We start from the raw sequence: 27,959 nt of genomic DNA on the forward strand, positions 1-27,959 counted from the left end.
ATATATATATATATATATATATATATATATATATATATATTATATACACATATAACACCCTCCTTGGTAGAAGCATCTAACTTCTCGTTCTGCTTATCAGGGGAGCCTGATCTATTAGGTTGCCTGTTACATGTTTCCAGGTGTGATTCACTGGGTCTGAGGGAGTTGGACAGTGGAGGAAAGTGACACATCAGGTTTTATGGCAGTCCCAGTGGGTGGGCATTCCTGCAATGCATCCTGGGATTGACCATAAATACTGAGGAGACATGTGACAGGGCGTCTTTGGGCAGGAAGCCAAGTGGAGGTGGACGGCTGACTCTCCTCCTGCAGGTGTAAGGAAGGTGGTTCAGGCAGTCGGCCTAGTGAACCGGGTGTGGTGATGAGCTGCAGAGGATCCAGTGGAGCCGACAGTGGAGCTGTTGGCAGAGTCTCTTGGGAAAAACAGTGTCCGTGAGTACCAGGAGATTTGCCAAAGGGTCTGCCCGGGAATGGGGACCACTCCAGTGAAGTCAGAGGATTAAGGAGCTAGCTCACACAGGGAGTGTTTCAGTAAAGGGGGTGCCGTGTAGAGAACCCTGAAGAATAGGAACAAAGTGGGTGCCAGGAAGGGCCCTGAAGATTGTTCTGCAGTACAGTACAGTTTGTCTAAGACCGTTTATTTACTACTACTTCACTGCTAATGACAAGGTGAAGCAGCGGCCTTGCCGCACTCAGCAATGTTCAGTCGTCACAGCTAATTGTGCATAGTTATATAAGTTGGAGTATCCCACTCATTCCCTTCTTCTATTCAAGTTCTCAAAAAAAAAAAAAAAAAAAAAAAAAAAAAGCTCCTAGACTGTTTCCTGACTGAGCCAAAAAACTTTGAGGATGCTGAACTGTCATGTCATTGCTAATGGTAACCCAGGGGAATCCCTAACCAGCAGCTCCCAAGGGAGTAGTGCTACACCCATATACACACACATATTGCAGCTTCAAAGTGGTTTACCAGGGTTATGGTTGACCCCAGTATTTTTTTTTTTTCAACCGGTCAACCGGCAGCTGGCTTTCTCTTGAAAGCGTTCCGAGCGGCTCCTAAGCTGCTGGAACGCTTTCAGAAGCCACGGAAGGAAATGTGGAGTGCTTCTTGGGCTTACCGTTTTTACAAGCACACCTGAGAAATGATTAGATGGTGAGGTCTGGCGGTCATGGAGGCGATAAAAGACCAGATTATCTTTGATCGCCTCCATGGCCTTCACCTCATGACATCACGTCCAGGTCGGAAGTAAACTTATTTTTTTTAAAGCAAACATTTTTTTTTTTATCTTTTTCTTTTAAAGTTAAAGAAGAGATTTGGGGTATTTTTGAACCCAGATCTCTCCATGAGGGAAACAGACATTCTTTTTTTTTTATTACAAGGGATGTTTACATTCCTTGTAATAGGAATAAGTGGTCAAAAAATGTTCAGTGTACAGTATGTAATGCTTGGGACTGTCAAAACGTAAACCTAATAGAGGAAACGAGGGTCAGAGAGTGAGGACAGGACACATTTGTGGGTGGGGATATGCTGCAGAAGACAATATGAAACTGGGAACATGAGGCTAGTAGAGATCAAAGCTATCACCCTAATCAGACTGCGGAGGTCTGAGCAGGGCCATCTTTAATATTGATTGGACCCTGGGCAAACATTTTCTTGGGCTCTCCCAAATGCACTTATCAACTGTTTGCAGGAAGTGCTGGGCCCGGGGCAGCTGCCCCTTTTACCCTGTGGTAAAGACGGCCCTGGGTCCGAGGAACACATACCAAAGGGCTGCTTTCAGCCCTCGCACAGCATGTTGGGCACCAGGGATTTAGAGCGACTGCCTCTTACTTCCTGTTGGGTTTCCAGGACAGGAAGTGAAGGGAAGCTCCCCCAACAGGACAAGGGCAGCAGGGATTTTAAAAAATTACGACCTGTATCAAAAATTGAAGTTTTTGGTTTAGCGACACTAAAGCCCAATAATATTGACAGTGAGATCTGAGATGTGCAGAGATTGTTATGAAAGAGAACACAGAAAGGAGGAACGATTTCATTACAGAGTGAAAGAAGGTAAGCGGAAATTCTGCTATGTAAACTCCGAAGCATTCTTTGAATTCTTTAACAATGTTTCCTGGCAGTACAGTAATGTCTGAAATGAAAGTCATTGCACACGGACAAAGTGCAATAACCTTCACAGCGCGTCCACTCTGCCTAACTCTTTCTAAGCCAAAGTTGAAGAACAAAAAAAAAGAAGAGAGAAGAAAAAAAACATGGATACTTATATAGCTACCAAGTGATTTGCCTTATTTAACCACTTGACCTCCGGAAAATTTACTCCCCTTAATGACCAGGCCATTTTTTGCAATATGGCTCTGCGTTACTTTAACTGACAATTGTGCGGTCCTGCGACGCTGTACCCAAATAAAATGTATGTCCTTTTTTCTTTTGGTGGCATTTGATTACCACTGCGCTTTTTATTTTTTTATTATTGCGCTATAAAACAAAAATTACCAACAATTTTTAAAAAATATAAAAAACAAACTATAAAACATATCCAATAAAAAAAATCTTAAATTTTAAAATGTAAAAAAAAATTTTTTTTATCAATTTAGGTCAATATGTATTCTGCTACATATTTTTGGTGTCACTTTGGTTGGGGGGCCCGTAGAACACAGCTTACCTTGGAGCAGGGCCGTCTTTAAGGCAGGGCAAAAGGGGCACCTGCCCCGGCCCAGTCATTGCTGTGGGGCCTAACGCAGCTGCCCCTTGAGCCTGCACTGCCTGAGAATACTTAATAAGTGGATTTGGGAGGGCCCAACAAAATGTTTGCCCAGGGTCCAATCTATAATAAAGACAGCCCTGCCTTGGAGAGGTTGGGAAATCCCTCTCTCAGCCCCCTAGGCCCCTCCTATGTGCAAGTCACCCTGTGACTATTGGGGGCACAGGGTGGCTAAGGAAATGATGGGCAGGTACTTAATGGACACTGAGAATATGGTTTGGATTGCTTCAAATGGGACAGTAATATTTATCAACCAAATATCTCATGAAATATGTGAAGATTGTTCCTGGCCTGTTTGATTCTGAATATGTTCATTGAAAGAGCTAATCACATTGGCCTCTGTTCCATGTTCTTCAATGTAAGAGGTGGACAATCTGTTACTGGTGCTCTCCTGCTATTGTCTGTTTAATAAGGTGTGATGTGTTTATACGTAGGATAAGGTGTAATGTATTTTGCTTTAGCCTTGTTGCAGTGCTGAGTTAATTAACATGTTAATTATAACATTGTCTAGATGTGGATTCCCATTGTTTCTGTCCAGATGGCTAGGTAATTCGTTCAGGTTAATTATATTTCTGTACACAGTTTCATCTGCAAAGCATAATGTAATCAGGCACCTGACCTGGTGGGGTAATCTGATCAGAAGGGGGGATGTCCTCCTGTGTGGTATATAGTGTGTGTAAGTTTGTTCAATAAAGGTTCCAGAACTTTTACAAGCTATTCATGGCTAGTTTTGTATGGGGGGCGGCTAAAATAGCTGATATCTATGTTCAAGACTGAAGGAAGCGGTATTCTGACGGAAGCACACAAACACAGTGTGGGTTGCAGTTCCTTTACAGGTAAAAAAAAAAAAAAATCCAAATAAGGGTATATTGATTGGTTTGCGCAAAAGTTAAAGCATCTACAAACTATGGTATACTTTATTTTTTTTTTACTAGTAATGGCAGAAATCAGCAACTTCTAGCGGGACTGCGATATTGCAGCAGACATTCTGACACGAAATTACACTTTTGACACTTTTTGGGGCCAGTGACACGAATATAGTGATCAGTGCTAAAAAAATATGTACTGTCACTGTACTAAGGACACTGACTGAGATGGGGTTAACATCAGTGGCGATCAAAGAGTTAAATGTGTGCCTAACCAGTGTTTTTCTAAACTGTGGGAGGTGCTTTGTGGGAGGAAGACATTGATCCTAGTTTCTGCTTTGCAGAAAAACCGGATTCATGCCTTCCCCTGTCAGAATGGCAATCTGCCTTAGGCCTCCCTAGCCTGTAGTCTACACCAGACTTTTTCAACCAGGGTGCCTTGGCAAAACCCCTAAAACTTACCCCAAAACTGGATATAAGCCGGTGGGTGGATGAAACCTGCCTTTTAGTTTCACAAAGCTACAGGTTTCCATTGTACACCATTCTAGCTGCCAACCTCCTAACGACCAATGACATTATTAGTTGACAAGGAGGATGTCAGTTGCCTGCATATAATCCTTGTTTGACCCTCCCCTGCCCCTTTCCTTTCCATCAGCTTTGGGGTCTCAAAACTGAGGGAGAAGAGAAACATTGGAATACTAGTCACTACCAGTTTGCAAAAGTAAATTTGCTTTGGAAGACTAAATCACCTCGAACTTTGGATGTCCAAAATGTATTGATGTTGCTGCATAATGTAAAACTATCAGAATAGATTTTACATTTTAGAACGGGGTGCCTCAAGAATTTTTGAGGGTGCCTTGAGATTTTCTACAATTTTAAAGGGTGCCTTGACTGAAAAAAGGTTGAGAAACACTGGTCTACACATCCACCTAGAAGACACAAGTATAATGCTCCACTTGGTTGCTTCCTCCCCCACTGCCACATTTGGCACCCAGGGGAAGGAGAGAACAGATACCGGTCAAAACCAGGTACCCGCTCCCGCTTCCAAGTAAGATTGCCCCAATCATTGCGTGGCAATCTACAAAATTTCCAGCCCCTCCTCCCTGTCTCGTGCCCATGCGGGAAGATATCCAGAGGAAGTTGCGAGCCCTACGCTTTCCCTCTTTGTCAGGAACCTTTCCCTGCCGCTGGTTCTGTCCCTACCAGGCGAAGTACCTGTCCCTACTCTACCCACTCGCAAAATCTGCACCCAGCCTGGGAACAGAGCCCTTAATTGGGCTCTGCCTGACCCAAGATGGCTGCTAGAGTCACATGGGGCAGCATCCAATTGGATAGTATCCCCAGTGACCCAGGAAACCATAGAAGAACCACGTTTCTTCTTGACTTCCTCTCCAACTGCAATGCCACTCTGGACAATCACCACCTACAGTGGAGAAAGTAGACAGCACCTACCTACAAGCTGCCTGCCCGGGAACCAAATCATTTACATGAATGCCCATACTTTAAGATAGCAATAACACAGAGATAACCCTACGGGTCCAGCACTTTTTTCCTCTTTCCTCCCTTCTTCTAAGCATGCATTGAAAAATCAAATTCCTATGTGCCTCCAATTTCAAGATCTATAGAGAGCACAGTTATTATGCTTCCTAATAAAAGACAGCTTGATTATGTACACATGAAACAAGGGATCGGCATTGTGTGGATCTCAATAAAGCTCGCCAACCCTAAACTTTGCCAACATACAATTCCCAAGGCACACGTAGATGGGTGCTGCAGCAACCACTGGCTGGAACCGAAGATAATTAGAGCAAGCATTGGTGTGGTTATGAGTAAGCGATCTGTTGCATCGTGAAACGCGTCAACCCGACACGTCTGTTTGTGCACTGTCTGTATGTTTCATCTATGAGGAATAAAAGAATTAATTGATTTCAACTAATTGCGGTCTCAACTTTGGATTTCTACTATTTCGGATGACGGATCTGACCTGCACCAGGCTCGGAACCTGCACCTGAGCGTCTTTCTTTCTGTTTGTCCTCTCAATAAAACTTGCCAACCCTAAATTTTGCCAACATACAATTCCCAAGGCACACGTAGATGGGTGCTGCAGCAACCACTGGCTGGAACCAAAGATAATCAGAGCAAGAAAATGTCACCAGCACACCATGGATCTCCAAAACCGCTACAAAGCTTTATTCAGCAATCACATCATCATAACAAAAGCAACGTTTTGGAGCCTTGCAGGACCTCGCATGTGCCTGATGAAGACCCGTTTTGAAGATACATGGTGTGCTGATGACCTTCTCTCGCCTTGAATTTTGCCGAAGCATGGAGAGGCAAGTATAAAGCTTTAGGCAAGGAGCAATTTCAAGGACAATTACTAGATCCTTTAAAGTTACTATACACATAGGAAGAAATGGTGACCACTGGAAGTATTGGTGGTAGGGTTATAGCTTGTCCCGTCCCATCTGGACATCTTGGTGTGCATATACTGTAGAAAATGTCACCAGCACACCATGGATCCCCAAAACAGGTACAAAGCTTTATTCAGCAATCACATCATCATAACAAAAGCAATGTTTTGGAGCCTTACAGGACCTCGCATAAGCCAGATGAAGACCAGTTTTGAAAATACATGGTGTGCTGATGACATTCTCTCGCCATGAATTTTGCCGAAGCATGGTGAGGCAAGTATAAAGCTTTAGGCAAGGAGCAATTTCAAGGACAATTATTAGATCCTTTAAAGTTACTATAACCATAGGAAGAAATGGTGACCACTGGAAGTATTGTTGGTAGAGTTATAGCTTGTCCCGTCCCATCTGGACATCTTGGTGTGCATGTACTGTAGAAAATGTCACCAGCACACCATGGATCCCCAAAACAGGTACAAAGCTTTATTCAGCAATCACATCATAACAAAAGCAACGTTTGGAGCCTTGCAGGACCTCCAATGCCCCTGATGAAGACCTGTTTTGAAGATACATGGTGTTCTGGTGACATTCTCTCGCCATGAATTTTGCCGAAGCATGGATAGGCAAGTATAAAGCTTTAGGCAAGCAGCAATTTCAAGGACAATTATACAAAAGGTACAGATCCTTTAAAGTTACTATAACCATAGGAAGAAATGGTGACCACTGGAAGTATTGGTGGTAGGGTTATAGCTTGTCCCGTCCCATCTGGACATCTTGGTGTGCATGTACTGTAGAAAATGTCATCAGCACACCATGGATCCCCAAAACAGGTACTAAGCTTTATTCAGCAATCACATCATCATAACAAAAGCAACGTTTTGGAGCCTTGCAGGACCTCCAATGCCCCTGATGAAGACCTGTTTTGAAGATACATGGTGTGCTGATGACATTCTCTCGCCGTTAATTTTGCCGAAGCATGGTGAGGAAGTATAAAGCTTTAGGCAAGGAGCAATTTCAAGGACAATTATTAGATCCTTTAAAGTTACTATAACCATAGGAAGAAATGATGACCACTGGAAGTATTGATGGTAGGGTTATAGCTTGTCCCGTCCCATCTGGACATCTTGGTGTGCATGTACTGTAGATGTGGACCAAAGTCAAAACAAAGGCATGTAAAAATAAAACAATGTATCCATGCATTAACCACATACATGTATCAGAATATAATATTTTTGGCAATGGCGGTTCTTTGACCCTAGTGTCCCTTTTAATTAGACCAGCTGTAGAATATATTATTAGGTGGCCATTTTGCTGTGGGAATTTGTATTTTAAATCCATTAATGAGATGTTTGCTGTGACTGAGGCATTAAGGACTATAACCAAGGTCACTGAAGTTACACCTGCCATGAGAACCTGGAGTCAGTTATTGGAGTGGGTCACACACAACACACACAAACGTTAAAGTCACATGCAAAACAGAATGACGGTCATGTCTTACCAGGCTGCAATGGGACTGGTAGGAAAGTGAGACAGCGGCAGGGTGAAATGGACAAGAAAAAGACACAGGTTAATTGAGACAGAAACAAATGAATGATACATACATGAACATTGAGGATGTTTCTGCCGTTTAGTACTTATATGGACATTTTTCGCTCAGATACTGCAGTCAGTAACAAACAACTGACAATAAATTGCATTATCTAAACTAAACAAGACCACAGTGCTTGACAGTGAGTCATCAGTCTGATAATTATCCCATGGGATCTGACTGGATTATCAAATCTGCAGACAGCTAGGCCAGAAAATGGCCTGTGTGCAGCCATTTTGAAAACAAGCCAGCAGGCCTCGGTCCTTAAAGCGGAGTTCCGGCCACAGAATCGTTTTTTTTTATATAAATACTTCCCAAACAGTGATCCACCGCCCTTCATACATCTGCTAATCCAGTTTTAGACAGTTTAATTATTGATTGGCAATCATAAAATCTTACTTTATAAAAAGTTTGCTGAGCGCCGCCATCTTTGTCCTGGTCACCCGAAGCCGCAGTATGCAAATGTATGCCCTGCTTCCTGGTTCTAGATGGAGTGGGCCGATGAATGCAGCGCGAAATCTCGCGCATGCCCAGTACTATGCGATCGGCATAGTAAGGGTTTCCATAGGGACGCCTATCATCGCGTTATTTCCTGTTTGCAAATAACGCGATGAGAGGAGCGGCCAGCCGCCTACGTCACTGCCCATTGCCTCCTGGGAGTGATGAGTAAGAGCTCCCAGGAGGCATTGCAGGACAGGAAGTGACGGTGCGGGCTGTGGCAACAGAGGGAGGAAGTGGAAGGAAAGGTGAGTATATTTTCTTCTGAAACAAGGTAAGTAAAAAAAAAAAAAATTCGGGAATATCCAATTCTTTTTCAGGTGACAATAAGGAAGCGGATGCCACAAAATCTAATGTAACAATTTTGCGGCCGGAACTCCGCTTTAAGGCCCTGTATTCTTTTTACCCAGAGGAACCCTTGGAAAAATTTTAGGGGCTCAGGGAACCTCTGCTAAAATAAATAATAATAGGAGGGGTCAGTAGGAAGAATGTCTTTTTCATTGATGGTTCGTGAGAAGAATGTCCCTTACATTGGTGGTCAGTGGGAAGAGTGCCCCTTACATTAGTGGTCAGTGAGAAGAACACAATAGGTGGTCACTGGGAAGAGTGCCCCTTACATTGGGGGTCAGTGGGAAGCATGCCCCTTACATTGGTGGTCAGTGGGTAAATACATTAGGTGGTCAGTGAAAAGAATACTCCTTACATTGTTGTTCAGTCTGTAGGCAGGTGCAGCCTATATTCTCCACTGCAAGTGGCACTCGACCGAAGCGGCAATGCAGGTGTGAGAGGAAGTCGAGAGAAATTTAGTTCCTCTACAATTTCCTCGGTCACAGGGAGGCAGCTATCCAATCCCATGTTACTCTGGTGACTATCTTGAGTCAGGCAGAATCTATATAAGAATCTGGCTCCCAGCCTTGGCGCGTTTTTTGCGAGTGGCTAGTGTAGGGAAAGGAACCCCGTCTGTCAGGGACAGTAATAGAGATAGGGAAAGGTTCCAGAGGAGTAGGGACAGTGCAGGGACTACTTCTACCTTCCAAAAAGCCTTTCTTTTGGATGTGGACTGGCCAGGCCGCATCTCGCCCCTCTTGCCAGACGCTGTCGGCTTCTTCCAGTTTGCATCTTGTGGATTTACTGCTACCTAAGTTGTAAGTGGCTGCAGCCGGGTGTGATCCCTGCTAGGCCTGTTGTACTTGCTGAACTTTTTTACAATACACAGTTACTGCCCAACTCTCACTATGTGTGTTTTCTGCCCACCGCACAACGCTGTACCTAACATACAAGTGGGAAGGATGAGCCTTACATTGGGTGTCAGTGGGAAGAACACCTTTTTACATACAGTAGGTGTTCGGTGGGAGGAATGCCCTGTTACTTTGATGTTCAGTAGGAAGAATGCACTTTACATTGGTGGTAAGTGGGAAGAATGCTCCTTACAGTGGTCACCAGTGGGAATAATGCCCCTACATTTGTGGTCAGTGAGAACAATGCTCCCCTTCCAGTGCTGGTCAAAATGCCACCCTTGGAGACATCTAAAAAGATCTATCAAGTGGCATTAAATCCGGAACTATGCAGACACCGTCAAATGAGAGCTTGATCAGCTACAGCTCAAGGAACCCGTAGCAACTTCAGGAGGAATCCTGTTTGAGAACAGCTGCCATAATAACTTCGGCGCGATTTGCACGGACTTCACATAATGAAAGTCAATGCAAGTCGCTCCGATGCTGCCCTGAAGTAGTACAGGAACTATTTTCTAAGCCGGAGCGACTTGAGTCACTCCTATTAGAACGGTTCCCGTAGCACAGAATATACCGCGACTTGTCAGGCTGACCAGTCGCCTGACAAGTCGCGGTAGTGTGAACCGACACTTATGCCTCGTTTCCACTGAGCGGATCGGTACGGTGCGCTAATTTGAGTGTTTCCATTATGAAAGTGGCCCATACAACCGAACCAAACCGCACCATTCCTGGTTCTGCTTCAGATGTAGGGCCATAGGAAATGGTACGGTACGGTTAGGGCGGAGCTACTGGCGTCACACGATTGATTCCACTAATTGGCGGACAGGAAAACTTCAATGCTCACGTCAAATGAAAGAGCAAAACAAACACCTCATTTGGTGTAAACCCCACATGGCCCCTGGCGGTCCGATTTGCAGTGGAAACGCTCTCCTGAATAGGCCGGACCATTCTAACCCTTTCAAACTGTACCGACCCGAACCGTTCCGCTCAGTGGAAACAAGGCATTAGAGTTCATTCAAACTGCTGAGTTCCATTTCAGTGTGTTATGGTGGTAAGATGCGATAGGAGTACCAGGGACATAATTTACCTCTAAGTGGGTGCATCCTACAACCCTGTTGGCTGCTGATTACCGTAAGATCTCATGCCCATGGTATTGCCAAAATTCCCATAGCACAGAATCCTGGACTTGCGCTCATTAGGTCACAAACCAAAGCACATTTTCGCCAGCTCACCGGGGATCGTCAAATATCGGCCAAATCATCTATTACAGAAAGATCACATCGCAAAGGACCAAGTACAATGATTCAAAGCCATGCGGGAACCCTTTGTCAGGCATGTGATTACATGCCTAGATGCTTGACGAAGGGGTCCCGTGATGTGATCTTTCTGCAATAAAAGCTTTTGATATGTGTGTTGGCTCATGCACATGGATGCATTAGAGGCATACAACGAAGGTGCTAAGCCTGGCAAATGATCAGCCTCTCAATAAGCCCCTTTAGGTAATATTCACATCGGTTACAAAAGCAGGCATCTGATGCAATGTTTTAGGATTTGTGTGAATAGGCAAAGACAGCATGGTTTTAGGTGCATTCAGTTTACAATTGAAATCAGCTTGGAATTATATTGATTTTTTAGTGTATTTAACCTGCAGCTGTCCCCAATGAATGGATAATGCTCAGACCCATGAACATCAACTAAAGGCGCTTTTCCACTACATGGAACCGAATGGTACGGCTCTCTAAAACAGTACCACCTTGATTGTGGTTCCAAGAGGTACCATACCGGTACCATAGCTAGAGTTGCCACCTCATCCCTTTAAAACAGAACACAAATTAATTACACAGGTTCTGAGGCTAATTTAATGCAGAGAAGGCTCCAAGTGAGTTTAATTACTACCTTAATCAGCCACAGAACCTGTGTAATTAATATGTGTTCTGTTTTAAAGGGATGAGGTGGCAACCCTAACCATAGCCCACAATCCTTTGCATGCAGCTGACTGTTTGTCACTACTAGCCACTGATTGGTCAGAGAATCGTTATCCCACCCACTTACTTTAGTACTACTTTAGTGGAAAAGCAAACCATACCAAACCGCACCGAACCGTTCCAACACCGTACCATGCAGTGGAAAACCAAACCGGGCCAAGCAGGGCCGAGCCGGTACTTGCAGTGGAAAAGTGCCATATAAGCACAGAATAGCTGCCAGCTGTATGTAGGTGTAAAGAGTAGCATGAATGGTAACATTTGCAAAAGAAATTAGAGACGTAACAATGGGTATGGTATTCCAAATGCTTAAATTAAATATACTGTGTGGATCAAATACCCCTGTCAAGACAGAAATATCTTGGCCTTTGCAGGCCTCTTTTTGAAGAATCCTAATCCCCTGGTTGTCCCTAGAATCTTCTGAGACACAAGGTCTGAGAAAAAGCACCAGCAAAAGAAAGCCTAAAAAACAGTTACTACTGCTCCTTTCTCTAGTTGCATGGGTCAACAATTCAATGTATATGAACCAAAGCATCAGCATGACGGCCACACAACTAACATTTTTCGAAGGATAGGTCAGCAGTGGTAGCCCATATACTTCTTTCATGACAAGATTAGTTGGGCTCTTTTCACTTCAAGCCGAGGAGCGGAAGTCATGTTTGAATAAAACTGTCTATATGTCTAGCCAGCAGAAGAGCTAAGCATGATAAGAACCAGGATAGCTGGTTTGACAGGAACAAACAACAATAGTATATATCAAGCTGGAGTGTAAACCCGTATGTGGATCTTCTTAGGACACCAACTAAATGAACTGTTGCTAAATGCCTTTGTGGTAGCCAGAATTTTGAAAAGCCTTATAGCACTCTCTACATTGAAAACCACAGTAGGAAAGTTGTTGACTCGGAATTACAAGCCTTGGCAGGTCTCACTAGCCATGAAGTATAAGGGCCCGTCCTTACACAGTTGATATTTCAATGTTTATCCAATGCTAGTGAGTTCAGCCACCTAATCTTTTTCCATATTTCTCAAGCACCCCAGTGGGTGAGATCTGACGTTACCATCTTTTCTGGAAAAAAATACCAGCCTTATGATCTCTCTACAAATACCTTCATGGCAAGTCCAATTTTTACGAGCTAGGCCAGTAAAATACTGATCAGGGTTTCCAGGTTTGCACACTTGCTGCAGGCAGTGCAAAGTGGTCCCCCAAGAGCACTAGTTCGTAGGATCCAAGGTTCCCATCTTTTCGGTTAGAAAACTACCAGCCTTATGATCTCTTTCCTAATAATTAAATGGCAACAAGTCCCAATTTTACAGGCCAGGCCAGTTAATACTGACCAGGTGGCAACCCTAGTGAGATCTCAAGGCTTGAGTTTCCAGCTTTGCACGTTTCCTTTAGGCTATACATAGTGGCACCCCATGGACACTAGTGTATAAGATCCAATGTTCCCATCTTTTCTGAAAAACAAATATCAACCTTATGATCTCTTTCCTATTAATCTCATGGCAACAAGTCCAATTTTAACAGGCCAGGCCAGTAAATACTGACCAGGTGGCAACCCTAGTGAGATCTCGTTGCTTGAGTTTCCAGGTTTGAATATTTCCTTTAGGCTATACATAGCGGCACCCCAAGGACACTAGTGAATAAAGGCCCGTACACACGTATTGATCGTCGGCCGAAAAGCTTCGGCCGACGACCGATCTGCCGATTGTAGGCTTGTTAGTATGATGCCTCCGACAGCCGTCAGCGCACATTCTGCCGACAAGAATCTGTCACGCAAGCATTAAAATTTTTGTATGCCGACACCAGAACGGCCGATTGTTCGCCAGTCAGTACAGATTTCGGCCGACAGACAGCAGATTTGCAAGACTGGGCATGCTCAGAAAAGAAAAAACACAGGGAAAGTTAACCATCACATGACATCACTTCTGCAGTCGGCTGTAGTCGGCGGACAAAATTCTTGTGCAGTCTTTTGCACTTTTCAACAGACACGACAGTCCAGGGACAAAAGACGGCCGATCTGTTGGCCGACGATCGGTACGTGTGTACGGGGCTTAAGATCCAATGTTCCCATCTTTTCTGAAAAACAAATACCAACCTTATGATCTCTTTCCTATTGATCTCATGGCAACAAGTCCCATTTTTACAGGCCAGTAAAATAGTGACCAGGTGGCAGCCCTGGTGAGACCTCAGTGTTTGAGTTTTCAGATTTGCAGTGGGCATTACGAAGGGGTCTCCGACCTACTAACTTCTTGGTAGTGACATGTTTTCCTCATTATATCCATACAAGGACCTAAAATGTCATGCAATATGGGCAATGCTGACATTTTATGAATGATTAGCTCATTATTTGTATGTGTAAAGTTCAGAAGGGATATAGGCAAATTCGTATGTTTTTTCCAATGCCTTACAGCAGTGGCCTCCAAACTTTGGCCCTTTGAGTGCCTTTATCTGGCCCTTGGGGCACTATTCCTCTCATTGATGTGAGGCTTTATTCATCCTACTGACACCAACAATGGGGAACTATTCCTCCCACTGACACGCACGTTTGGGCACTATTCCTTCTGTGACACCAACGATTGGGCAGATTTCTTTTTACCGACACCGAAAGGCCACTATTCCTTCCATTGACACCAATGATGGAGCACTATTGCTCTCACTGACACCAATGATGGGGCACTATTCCTCCCACTGACACCAACATTTGGGCACTATTCCTTCTGTGACACCAACGATTGGGCAGTATTCCTTTTACCGATAGGCCACTATTCCTTCCATTGACACCAATGATGGAGCACTATTGCTGTCACTGACACCAACGATGGGGCACTATTTCTCTCACGGACACCAACAATGAGGCATTATTCCTCCCACTGACACCAATGATGGGGCACTATTCCTCCCACTGACACCAATGATAGGGCATTTTTGCTCCTCCTACAGACCAGCGATGTCTTTTTTTTACTTCCACTGACCACCAAGTCTGAGGCATTTTCTACTCCCACTGACCAAGGTCCAGCCCTCCTAAAGTCTGAAGGATAGTAAGCTGGCCCTTTGTTTAGAAAGTTTTGAGATCCCTGCCTTCGAGTACACAACACAGACGGGTTTTCTTGGAAAAACTTCACCTGCATGCCCTAGTCTCCACCTCTGGCTCTCAATTTGCATCCCACAATGCACAGCATATGCTTTAGTTACCTACAAGGAGTCATGCGCTTTGCACGGGGAGATGTGGATGCAAAGCCAAAGAAACCAACTTAGGCTCCTATATGAGACTAGCGAATGTATAACATTTTCTTAATAGCAGGCCAGCTTTAAAGAAAAGCACCAGGAATGGAAGATCTTGGGTCTAGTGTGATGACGGTGTAATGCATTAGGGCTCATGTAGATGGACGTTTTCCTGTGTTCTCAACTTAAACACAAGATTCCCATTTACTTTAATGGCGCATTGTGGGTGATCACGCTAAAAAAATTGCATTAGACCAGCTTTGGGTCTCTTTAAACACATTCAATCCTACGGAGGTCCACTCGCACAGCAGGCAATATGATTTAGAACGCATGCATTTAACCACTTGACCTCCAGAAGCTTTTCCCCCTTCATGACCTAGGCATTTTTTGCTATTCTGCACAGCGCTACTTTAAGGGCCCTTTCACACGGGTGCTCTGTATGTCCGCAAATCATCCTATTTTTTTGCGGATGATTTACGGACATAATGTAAGTCTATGGCATTGCGGATGTCAGCGGAATACCATCCGCGGACATCAGATTTTCTTCCTTTCAGTTCTGTTCCGTTTTTTGGAACGGAAAAGAACTCATTTTTCCTCCGTTCAAAAAACGGAAAGGAAGCAAAATCGGATGTCAGCGGTGTCATCCGCTGACATCTGCAATGCCCATAGACTTCCATTATGTCCGTATATCATCCGCAAACGGATGGGGTGATATGCGGACATACGGAGCGGATGACACATCCGCTCCGTGAAAAAAAAAAGGACCGGAGCGGAGCCAAAGAACTGAACGCCCGTGTGAAAGAGCCCTAACTGGCAATTGCGCGGTCATGCAATCATGTACCCAAACTCAAATTTTTATCACTTTTTTTTCACCCCAATAGAGCTTTCTTTTGGTGATATTTGATCACCACTGTTTTTTTTTTTTTTTTTTTTTTTTTTTGCGATATAAGTGAAAAAAGACCAAGAAATTTTGGGAAAAAAAAAAAAACTACTTTTTTATTCTTAGCTATAAAAACACACAATAATTTTTATTTTTTTTTTTAATTAAAATTTCTTCATGAATTTAAGCCAAAATGTATTCTGATACATGTCTTAGGTAGAAAAAAAAAATCCCAATAAGTAAAAAAATTATAGGGTCTGGTATAGATACTGGAATTTTTATTTATTTATTTTATACCATAAATGGCGGTGATCAACCACTTATATTGGGACTGTGATAGTATGGCGGGCAATCTGACACTAGCTGACGCTAGCTTGGGGGGTACAATAACTTCCACTGACATCAATAGTGACACCAATACAGAGATCAGTGTTAAAACTATTGTCAATGTACTAATGACACTGGCTGGGAAGGGGTTCAATAGGGGCGATCAATAGGTTAACTGTGTGCCGAACATTGTTTACTGTGTGTGTGTTATTTGCTGCTTTTACTAAGCAATCCTGATGTTTTTTTTCCCTGCTGTGGGGAATAAAAAAATAGCAAGAACACCTGTCAGTGTTTGGAGTACGGTGTTTAAAACACAAAGCTCCCTTCCCTGAATAACGGAGCCAATCAGCGGGTGGCAGCGATCAATTATTGGCTGACACCCACTGATCAGCTTGTGCTGTAACAAATCACATTACAGCCGGGATGGCAGGCGCATGCACCCCCCTACCCGTAAGCACTGATCACTTACGTGATAAGTGATCTAGCACAGAACGGCCGCCCTGCCGCAGTAAATCTGCGTGGGGCGGGCGACAAACGGTAAGCAGCATTGTGTTTGAATGTGAAAGGTAATGTTGGCCAACAACACCCATTTACATGGACAATTTGCTACTGTGCCCTCATTTTACAACTCTATGGTCAATCAGCAATCTTTATGGGCGTCAACAAAACCGACAGCCTGTGATGGCTCCAGATAGTGACTTTAGGTGTCTTTCCTAGTACACAGTCCATATTCCCATTGCACAAATTCCTGGAATGAGCTCTTAAGGTACCGGGTGCTGTAGCGACCAACAGCAGCATTCTGGAACATACACAAGATTATGTAGATATTCGCCGCTACACAAAAGATCTTCAATTACGTCCAAATTATTTTTTACTGAAGAAGGATCACATCACAAACAATGAAGTGCAACGTTCGGAGCCACGTAGGACCCCTTCATCAGGTATGTGATGTTACATGCCTGATGAAGAGGTCCTACATGGCTCTGAAAAACACATTTAGGAGGTAATTGAAGATCCTTGGTGTGCTGGCCAATATCTACATTATTTGGGTGTCTTTCGACACATTCAATACTATGGAGGTCCATTTGCATTGAAGGCAAAACGGGTCAAACTCAGCATTTTGAACGTGTGCATTTAGGCAACGTTATGTTTGAATGCAAAAGGTAATTTTGACCAACAACACCCGATTACATGAACAATTTAACACTCTACGATCAATCAGTTGTATGGGAAATATTTATGGGTTTTAACAAAATCAGGAACCAGTGCTGGCTCCAGATAGTGACTTTGGGTGTCTTACGTCTAAATGTTTTGTATTGAAGAAGTATCACATCACAAACAGTGTAGTGCAACGTTTCGGAGCCACGTAGGACCCCTTCGTCAGATAGGCAATGTCTCATGCCTGATGAAAAGGTCCTACGTGGCTCTGAAAAAAAACATTTAGGAGGTAGTTGAAGATCCTTGGTGTGCTGGCCAATATCTACATTATTTGGGTGTCTTTCGAAACATTCAATCCTACGGAGGTCCATTTGCATTGCAGGCAAAATGGGTCAAACTCAGCATTTTGAACGCATGCATTTAGGCAACGTTATGTTTGAATGTAAAAGGTAATGTTGAACAACAACACCCGATTACATGAACAATTTAACACTCTACGATCAATCAGTTGAATGGGAAATCTTTTTGGTTTTAACAAAATCAGGAACCAGTGTTGGCTCCAGATAGTGAATTTCGGCGTCTTACGTCCAAATGTCTTGTATTGAAGAAGGATCACATCACAAACAGTGTAGTGCAACATTCGGAGCCATGTAGGACCCCTTCATCAGATAGGTGATGTCTCATGCCTGATGAAGAGGTCCTACATGGCTCTGAAAAAAATGTTTAGAAGGTAGTTGAAGATCCTTGGTGTGCTGGCCAATATCTACATTATTTGGGTGTCTTTGGAAGCATTCAATCCTACAGAAGTCCATTCGCACTGCAGGAAAAACGGAGCATGCTCTGTATTTTGCATGCATGCATTTAAGCAGCGTTATGTTTGAATGCAAAAGGTAATGTTGACCAACAAAACCCATCTACATGGACAATTTAACACTCTACGGTCCATTAGTTGTATGGGAAATCCTCAGGGGCTTCAACAAGACCGGCGGCCAGCACTGGCTCCAGATAGTGACTACTGGGGGGGGCATTAAACGTTATTAGTTGGTAAAATTTACAATAAAACAAATAGGAAATTCTATATGAAGGGGGGTCGTATTTTTTTGGGGGAGACATTGTTGTCTATAACATCAGCTCTGCTATTGATGGACAGGTCAACTCAAGACCAAATTTTTAGGATTAGCGACATAGTGGTAAGATTATTGCAGAATATCTCATTGATCATCTCATTACTTCCTTACGAACTTGTGAATTCAAGAGTTCGTCCTCCTTTGGCCAGGTATGCATGCTGGCACCTGTAGTTCTCCACGAGTTCTATAGGTTATACAGGCTTGGCAGTACAAAGTTAACTCATACCAAGCTTGATTAATACAGACATGCATATCCCATAGATAATTATATTTTTAGATGTTTTTCCACATACCTTGGCAAGTGAGGGTGTCGTTTAGAAGGCGCTCTGTGACACAGACAGATAACGGTGGACAGACGGTGAAGACAGACGCCAATTTCCGAGAAGGCAAGGTGGAGAGAGAGAGAAACAAATAGGCATGACAACAGACAACGTGTGAGAGAGACAGACAAACATGGCTATCCACCGACACTCACAGGGAACATTTTTAGTGCAGCTCTCTGCAAAGCAGAAAGTAAAGTGCTGCCAGCAATGGAGAGTTGACACGGAGGAGGCGTGGAAAACCTCCCCTGAGTTCATGTGTACACAGAGCATGTTATGCATGTGCAGAGATAAGGCTGCTCACAGAAACACAGAACAAAAGTCAAGCACAGAACTACAGCAAATGCAAAGCAAAAACATAAAACAAAAAGGCGCAAATGGCACATGCATAGGCCTCTCAATGAGTGTTTGGCATGTCAAAATCCAAGGAAATGCTTTAAAGTGATATACTGTATTTTAGTTTATTCAATAAAGTAGAACTCAATATTGCCTAGAGAAAACTGGACCATAATTTACAGGGGTTTGTTGTTTCCCTACCTCTGAGCTGGGGTAAACCGAATCATGCTTTACAAGGGTTTATATATTGCCTTCCTCTGGGCTGGAATAAACCGGGACCATGCTTTACAAGGATTTATTTATTCCTTTCCTCTGGGCTGGAGCAAACAGAATCATGCTTTACAGGGGTTTATTTATTGCCTTCCTTTGGGCTGGAGCAAACTGGACCATGCGTTACAGGGGCTTATTTATTCCTTTCCTCTGGGCTGGAGCAAACCGGGCCATGCTTTACAGGGGTTTATTGTTTCCCTTCCTCTGGGCTGGAGCAAACCGGACCATGCTTTACAGGGGTTTATTTATTCCTTTCCTCTGGGCTGGAGCAAACAGAATCATGCTTTACAGGGGTTTATTGCCTTCCTCTGGGCTGGGGCAAACCGGGCCATGCTTTACAGGGGTTTATTTATTCCTTTCCTCTGGGCTGGAGCAAACCGGACCCTTCTTTACAGAGGTTTATTTATTCCCTTCCTCTGGGGTGGAGCAAACAGAACCATGCTTTACAGGGGTTTATGGTTTCCCTTCCTCTGGGCTGGAGCAAACCAGACCATGCTTTACAGGGGTTTATTTATTCCTTTCCTCTGGGCTGGAGCAAACCGGACCATGCTTTACAGGGGTTTATTTATGCCTTTCCTCTGGGCTGGAGCAAACAGAACCATGCTTTACAGGGGTTTATGGTTTCCCTTCCTCTGGGCTGGAGCAAACCAGACCATGCTTTACAGGGGTTTATTTATGCCTTTCCTCTGGGCTGGAGCAAACCGAATCATGCTTTACAGGGGTTTATTTATTCCTTTCCTCTGGGCTAGAGCAAACCCGGACCATGCTTTACAGGGGTTTATTTATTCATTTCCTCTGGGCTGGAGCAAACTGGACCATACTTTACAGGGGTTTATTTATTCCTTTCCTCTGGGCTAGAGCAAACCCGGACCATGCTTTACAGGGGTTTATTTATTACCTTTCCTCTGGGCTGGAGCAAACCTAACCATACTTTACAGGGGTTTAATTATTGCCTTCCTCTGGGCTGGAGCAAACAGAATCATGCTTTACAGAGGTTTATTGCCTTCCTTTGGGCTGGAGCAAACTGGACCATGCTTTACAGGGGTTTATTTATGCCTTTCCTCTGGACTGGAGCGAACAGAATCATGCTTTACTGGGGTTTATTTATTACCTTCCTCTGGGCTGGAGCAAACTGGACCATGCTTTACAGGGGTTTATTTATTCCTTTCCTCTGGACTGGAGCGAACAGAATCGTGCTTTACTGGGGTTTATTGTTTCCCTTCCTCTCGGCTGGAGCAAACCTAACCATGCTTTACAGGGGTTTGTTTATTCCCTTATTGGCTTCCTCTGGGCTGGAGCAAACCGAATCATGCTTTACAGGGGTTTATATACTCCCTTCCTCTGGGTCAATTTAAGGGATTAGGCTTCTGTATATGCAGGTTTTCTAATTATTTATTATATTTATTTTTTTCTATTGGTTGAAGTAGATAGACTTGTGTAATTTTTTCAACCTATGTATATATGTAACCATGTATCTATGGGGGATATTTACTAAAACTGCATGGTGCAAAATCTGGTGCAGCTCTGCATAGAAACCAATCAGCTTCCAGGTTTCATTGTCAAAGCTTTATTGAATAAGCTACAGTTGGAAGTTGATTGGCTACCATGCTCAGCTGCAATAGATTCTGAGTGCACCCATTTTAGTAAATCTCCCCCTATGTAGCAAAGTGAAAGTGAAGATAAAGTGTGAACTTTTTTAAGCCGGCCATAGACAGATCAGAATTCCGCAGATAATGGCAGCATTGTGATCTCTCTATGGGCAGGCTGGCTATACTAAAGTTGATCTATCAGTTGACTTCAGTACCACCATTCTGTCCTTTTTTTTGTTGTACCATCACTGTCGGCGGGCAGTGATCATTGTATTCTGATGGTGGGGAAACCTCCCACAGTCAGAATACAATAGCGCAGTGAGAGGGATTCTGACTGTGTTGATGTGGGAATCAAGTCATTTTCTTTCTTTCCTTCCACCCGTGTTCGAAGGAAAGAAAATTGCATAGTCTATGGTTCAACTTAAAGCTTGGTACACACGGTTAGGTTTTTTTTTCCGTTCAGCCCAGCAGGCTGAGGAGCTCGCAAGGAGGTCCTGTACTAACAATACGATGTTAGTAAAGCGATCTTCCCGTTGCGCTATAGTGTTCTGACAGGGGGACCGCCCCCACCAGGACACACCAGTCAGCACTCGCATCCATTGGCTGAGGGCGCTGATCGGATCCCGATCGGCTGCTGGTTTTCCAGCATGCTCGTTCAACAAAAGTTGGTGAGATAGGCTTCTGTCAAACAAGAACCTGTACATACTCATATTTACTGTACCAGCTGATTTGGCCAATATTCAGCCCGTGTGTACGGGGCTTCAGCTTTGGATATAGTAGGGAAGAGTTAAAGTGCACCTTAGAGCAATCCCCCCTTCCCATTACACAAATAGACATTACCTTTTTTTTTTTTTTAACTCCTTTGAGCTGACGCCAGAAGGCAGGGTTTATGATCATTTGACCACCATATTTGGCTGTGACGGCGGTCACATGATTAGAAAGCTCCCAAAACACAAGCAGCGATCGTGAGCTTTCCATTAGCTGCTGGTAACTGATGGGAGCATGCAGGGTGCGCTCTCTCTGCACAGCTGTATACCCCTAATTCACTCAAATATGTGGCCGCTCAGGTGCCAAGGCCCACCCGCTGAGATGCCACATATTTGCGTTTGGCCGGTGCCAACGGGTTAAATACCCTTTTTTTCAAAACCCGAACCCTTCTTTCTTGCCTAGGAGAACTTCAAGCCAGCTGCTCTAGGCCACCTGACATACTGTACCACATGCACCCAAGTAGGCTTCAGGGCAATCTCCATGACGTGTCATCAGGGGGCAAGCTGTAATAATCAGAAAGAAGACAGCTAGCCCCCTGATGACGAGAACATCAGTCAATGCTGGATTCGCTGGGCATAGGACTATGTTTTGACTATGGGGACTATGTGGGGAAAGAAAAAAAAAAAAATGTATGGAGGGGGTGACATTCCTCTTTTTTTGTGATCTATGTCCGATCAGGGAGATTTCCCTTTACTTCCGGTCAGCTCTGGAGAGATTTCATCTAACTCAAAGTGAGGGGAAATCTCTCCTTAAACAATTGTCACCAAAACAGCTGAACCCACTAAAGATCAAACAAAGGGAGAGGCGTCTCTAAGTGTAGACTGTAAGTACTTTAATGCACAATAGAACAATATCAACGGACGTCATCCAGTCAGGGCCATCTTACCGAATGGGCCCTCTGGGCAGTTCCAGGGGGCCCCACCAGCTTAGCGACCCAGCCCCAGCCAAGCATTAGTTCCGATTCCCGTGTGCATCCCACCTGCCGAACTTAGCAGGTGGCAAGCGCCTGTTGGCTCTGCGGTGCTGTCAGGCCACTTGGGCCATGGAGGGGGAGCCCACAACTGCAGGAATGCCTGTCTGCCTCCACAGGAACAGGTACACACAGGACAGTTGAGTCTGACTCCCGTCCGTTTGTGTGTTCACCGGACCCAGTCGCCGAACTTGGAAGCGGTCATTAGGCTTGCACTGTTGTACCAATAAATAGCGCCTTACCGATAGTTTGCATTTTTTTTCTCGTGGGTGATTGTGTAGGCAGGGCGTCAGTGCACTGCATTGCCCGGGGCCCTTTAATGCTCTTAAGATGGCACTGCATCCAGCCACGCTGCCGGACCTTCTGCTTTCCAAGCCTCGCTTTGAATCGCCATCCACCGTACAGCCATCTCCAGGGTGACCCGCGGGGAGCGGCTCGCACGTCGCTGCAGTGATAGCGGATGACCATACGTTGACCGGAGGATTATCCTCACTGTCCATCCATCTGTTATGCTCATTAACACCTACTCCATGTGAGTTGATATTGTTCTATTGTGCATTAAAGTACTTACAGTCTACACTTAGAGGCTCCTCTCCCTTTGTTTGTCCTTTACAGTCTACTGGAGCTTTGGCTTGTTCCCATTGATGGCAGTCCTAAGTCTTTGGACTTCTTATCTTCGCCATACTACCATAAAACTTCTCTTCCTTAATGGACTTTTAAATGGACTTATTTGGGGCCTGCAGCCTATGCGCCTGGTAACTCTTGTTTTCTACCCACTGAAGATCCCCCTCACCTTCTGTTTCTGTAACAACTCCAAAATTTTGGATTTCCCATTACTTTTCGTATTGAGGACAATAGTTACCAGGACAAATATAGAAGGTGAATCTGTCCACCAAGCGTGTGTATGTACAACAAAAATGTGCATGACGTCACCAAGCCACGCCACTGGACCTTCTGCTCTTCAAGCCTCGCTTTGAATCTCCATCCACCGTACAGCCGTCCCCCCAGGGTGACCAGCGAGGAGCGGCTGTACGGTGGATCTGAAAAGGTGAATTTTCAGATGCATCAATATGGTGAAACGTCATGTGCCGATATGGTTTGCGGGCAAACTTTTTCCCATGCAAACTAGGCTGTGTGCACACATTTCTGTGCACTCAACACAACTAAAGTACACAAAGAAAAGCAATAGCAGAGAGAAGAGTGCTCCTGGATGGTGATTGTTGGCCTTTCATTGAAGCAGCTACACTAGACTATTGTCAAGAGACTTGGTATATAGAGGTATACTGAAAATGACGTGAAATATAAAATATATAAAATAAATATCATACATAATATAAATATAAAATAGAATAAAAGTCAGAACAAAAAATTAAAAGTGTTAAAAATCTTTTTAAAAGGTTAAAGTCTAACATTTTGCTAACCAAAAAGTTACATGACAACGCCCATCCTGCCGAAACGGCCTTGTAACATATCAAATATCCCATAGAAACTTGCCAAAAACATTCAGAAATGGCGCAACTTATTTGTCAGCAAGCAAATATCATTAACTTTTACACACTAATGCGATTTCTGATGCAACTTGAATGGCACTTAATCAAATGACAGGGGAAATCACATTATTATCAATGGTGCCCGTTAACATCAATGCGACTCAGCACGGTGCGATTTTGGAAAAGGTTCCTGTGCTACTGTGGTGCGAGTCACATTGCAACTTTGCAAAAATGCAAATAAGTTGCATCAAAAGAGACAATCTCCAAATGTGGAAAGGTTTTTTCACAGTAAGAGCTTGGAAAATGTGGAATAGACTCCATCAAGAACTGTTTTTTAGCCAGCTCGGTAGATTGCTTTAAAAAAGGCCTAGATTATTTCCTAAATGTACGTAATATAACTGGATACCAACATTTATAGGTACAGCGCATCCGGAAAATATTCACAGCGCTTCACTTTTTCCATATTTTGTTATGTTACAGCCTTATTCCAAAATGGATTAAATTCATTATTTTTCTCATAATTCTACAAATAATATCCCTACATAATTGCACTGAAAATCGTGCCAAAAATCGTATCACATTCATGTGAACTGAGCCTAAAGCCCCGTACACACGCGTCGAAAATTGGCAGGGAATTTTCGTCCAACGTCCGATCTGCCGATTTTCGGCTTGTTAGTATGATGCTTCCGACAACCGACTCAGACTTTTCGTCCGAAAAAAATCTGGTGTGCAGGCTATAAAATTTTTGTCCGCTGTCAAAACACGTCCGATTTTCGTGCAGTCAGTACAGATTTCGACAGGGAAAAATCTAATGAGCAAGTCTGGGCATGCTCAGAGAAGAAAGAACACAAAGAAAGCAAACCAACACATGACATCACTTCTGAGGTAGAATTTTGTCGGGCGAGAAAATTCGTGTGCAGTCTAGGCACATTCCAACCAACAAAACACAACTCTGGACAAAAGACGGACGATCGGTCGGCCGATAATCGTTGCGTGTGTACGGGGCTTAACTCAGCTGTCTAAATCCTGCTCCTAAATACCAACTTTACCACGTAAGGTCTTTTGCACACTGCCATTCAGTGGCCATACAACGTTCGCAATGACATTCTCGGGACCCGCTGCCGCCATGTACATCCAACCATTGGAATGTATTAGAAGATGCAGTGTGCGCGCTGGGAGTTGCGTAGAGCACTCACGTGCGCACTGACATATCCATATGCATAGTATCTGAAAAAATGTGCACTGCATGTGTGTTCTGATCACATGCTAATTTGCAAGTTCATATTTTTGGATATTCGCAAATCAAGGTCAATTTAAAAAAAAAATTCATAGCATCATTCCAATGTTCCGAGCTACGGTCTGAAAACTGAGGACCCTACCAAGCCACAGCTCCCAACTGTCTCTGATTTAAAGGGACAGTTCCTCTTTTGCAACCACTACCTTTATACTTCCTACCTCAGTTGGCCACCTTTATGGTCTGATGTATAGGCCAGACCTAATAAGTTATGTTGGTCTAGTGGCCATGAGTGGAGATACTTCATTCAGACCCTGATCCGAGCAGAACCTGCAGTCACGGACACGTGGTAGGCATTATATATCGATCTTCCCCACGTCGAGATCTTCAACCACAACTTCTGGTAGAGGGAAGTCTTCCAGGAAAGACCTTGGTGGCTCTGAAATGTCATTTGACCAAATGCCAGGAAGCCGATGTAAAGCATGCGCACTAATAAGCTCCTCAGCTGTTCAATGACGTAGGTGCTGACGTAGGTGCACCGGAAGTGACGAGGGTATGGAATTTTTACGGGTATGGTTTTTTCACGGAACACCGATACTGGAAGGTGTGAATCTGTAGCTATCATGCCCAGTTGTTTATGTTTGACCAACATGCCAAGAATTCCCAGTCCACCCCTTTTAGTGGTCCATATAACCGGAGCTGTGGCAGAGTGTGTCCCTTGACAACATACTCTATGCTCAGTGGTCTTCCTCATTCTTATGTCAGTAAACCTCCCCATACATGGCTAAGAGCCGGTTCACACTGAGGCGACACGACTTCGGGGGGGGGCGACCTGTGAAGTCGTGTGCACCGTGACTTTGGCGCGACTTGCAGGGACTTCACATAATGGAAGTCTATGCAAGTCGCTCCGAGGTCGCCCCGAAGTAGTACAGGACCCTTTTTCTTGTGTCGCTCCTATTAGAACGGGTCCTGTACTACTCAATGGACCGCGACTTGTCAGGCTGACAAGTCGCCTGACAAGTCGCGCTAATGTGAATGGGCTCTTAATGTTCGAGCTGTAGGTGGTCTTGTTGGGACCATTTGGCCTAGAAGCTCCAAGTGAAAAAATTTAACTAGCTGGTTGGAAATTGTTAGCTGAACTGTGACTGCATCCCATCAGAGGCAGTCACTTCTTAGGTATTCAGACAGCTGAGGCCTCCAGGGAGGTTTCTCAATCCATGCTGTTTAGCACGGATAGGGAATTTTTGGATTTGCTAAACACGAGAAATCTAGTTTTGCATAGTTCGCCATACAACAGTAGAATTTCATTAGAAAATTAGAAACATTTTCCAATCGTCAATGGGGTCAAGTAGGTATTTTGTTTTTGATTGCGGTGACGAGAAAATTCAAAGGAGCAGAATTTTTCATAAAAAATTTCTAACTCCAAATTAAGTTTTTGTTTGGGAAAGTCCATTTAATTTAAAAAAATCGATAAAGAGCAAACAAACTTTTGAAGCACTTATGAACGACATTTGTCAAAGCATGGAATGCGCTGATAAATTTTCATACAAATTTTTGTAGGACTATATATATTCAAAAAACTTTTTAGTGTATGGCCAGCTTATGGCTAGCCTAAATTGGGAGATATGCTAAGATTAGGGCTATAAATGATTAAATGGATTAGCTACTGGGAGGTTTAACTGCTTGTTGGTAGCACCCTGTGTGTAACTTACGGAAAAATGTGCTAATGCTAATGAGATAATTGCCAACAAGAATTTAAAGTTAACCTCAAGGCAAATATCAGACGCACATTATTGTAGCTGGGTGTTCATTAATAATTCATTAAATGTGTCTACAAGTTTGTTCACAGAGAAAATAATTTTCATGCTAAGGGTGGCAAATCTTAGCTATACTGATACTTTGGAGAGGATGACGAAACTTTTAGAGTGAGGTATGGTCTATAAAAACCATCAATTCTTTTATTTCTGGTACTAACTTTTCCAGTTGAAATATAGAGTTTGGGATATACTCACCATATAAGACTATTAAGCCTCGTACACACGCGTCGAAATTTGGCCGGGAACTTTCGTCCGACGACCGATCTGCCGATTTTCGGCTTGTTAGTATGATGCTTCCGACAACCGACTCCGACTTTCCGGCCGAAAAAATCCTGGTGTGCAGGCTATAAAATTTTTGTCCACCGTCAAAACACGTCCGATTTTCGTGCAGTCAGTACAGATTTCGACAGGGAAAAATCTTATGAGGAAGACTGGGCATGCTCAGAGAAGAAAGAACACAAAGAAAGCAAACCAACACATGACATCACTTCTGAAGTAGAATTTTGTCGTACGGGAAAATTCGTGTGCAGTCTAGGCACATTCCAACCAACAAAACACAACTCTGGACAAAAGACGGACGACCGCTTGGCGGAAATTCGTTGCGTGTGTACTAGGCTTAAGACTACCCCTCTTCCAACACACACCAAATAAAAATTTAAAAAAACTTCCTGTTCCTGTTGCTATATTAAATGTATGTCTAAAAATTAGGTTGGCAAACACCTCAAATGAAGACCATCACACTTAACCTTTTTATAAATGATAAATGGATTTTTGTAAGATCTTACCGTAAAATCCTTTTCTCTTAAGCTCATTGACAGACGTAGTCTTCTTGATTCTCAAGAGCTGGGTTATGTTGTCTCCGCAGGAGTAGGACTAGGCAGAAAGACAAAACGTTCTGGCTCCACCTTAGGGGCAGTCCCTGAGGGTATATCCTCCCTCTCTCTGCTACAGGGAATCAGTTCTGTTTTAAAGCAGTACAGAGAATTTAACCCAACCCAACTCAATGATAGAGGGGCGGGTACTACGTCTGTCAATGAGCTTAAGAGAAAAGGATTTTACGGTAAGATCTTACAAAAATCCATTTTTCTCTATCGCTCATTGA

The 27,959-nt window shown here is 43.8% G+C and overlaps 1 protein-coding gene across 1 annotated transcript in view; it reads right to left on the reverse strand.

The window, feature by feature from the left end:
- ARHGEF11 (Rho guanine nucleotide exchange factor 11) overlaps positions 1–27,959 on the reverse strand; it is a 375,726-nt gene that overhangs the window by 206,815 nt on the left and 140,952 nt on the right. The window contains exons 2-3 of the mRNA XM_082275008.1: positions 18,357–18,389; positions 7,547–7,561 (exon numbers count right to left, since the gene is read on the reverse strand). Coding sequence (XP_082131134.1) covers positions 7,547–7,561; positions 18,357–18,389 — 48 coding nt within the window. The remainder of the gene's footprint in view (positions 1–7,546; positions 7,562–18,356; positions 18,390–27,959) is intronic.

The sequence above is a fragment of the Pelophylax lessonae genome (genome assembly GCF_965119305.1).
Source record: "Pelophylax lessonae genome assembly, chromosome: 13".
Classification (NCBI taxonomy): domain Eukaryota; kingdom Metazoa; phylum Chordata; class Amphibia; order Anura; family Ranidae; genus Pelophylax; species Pelophylax lessonae.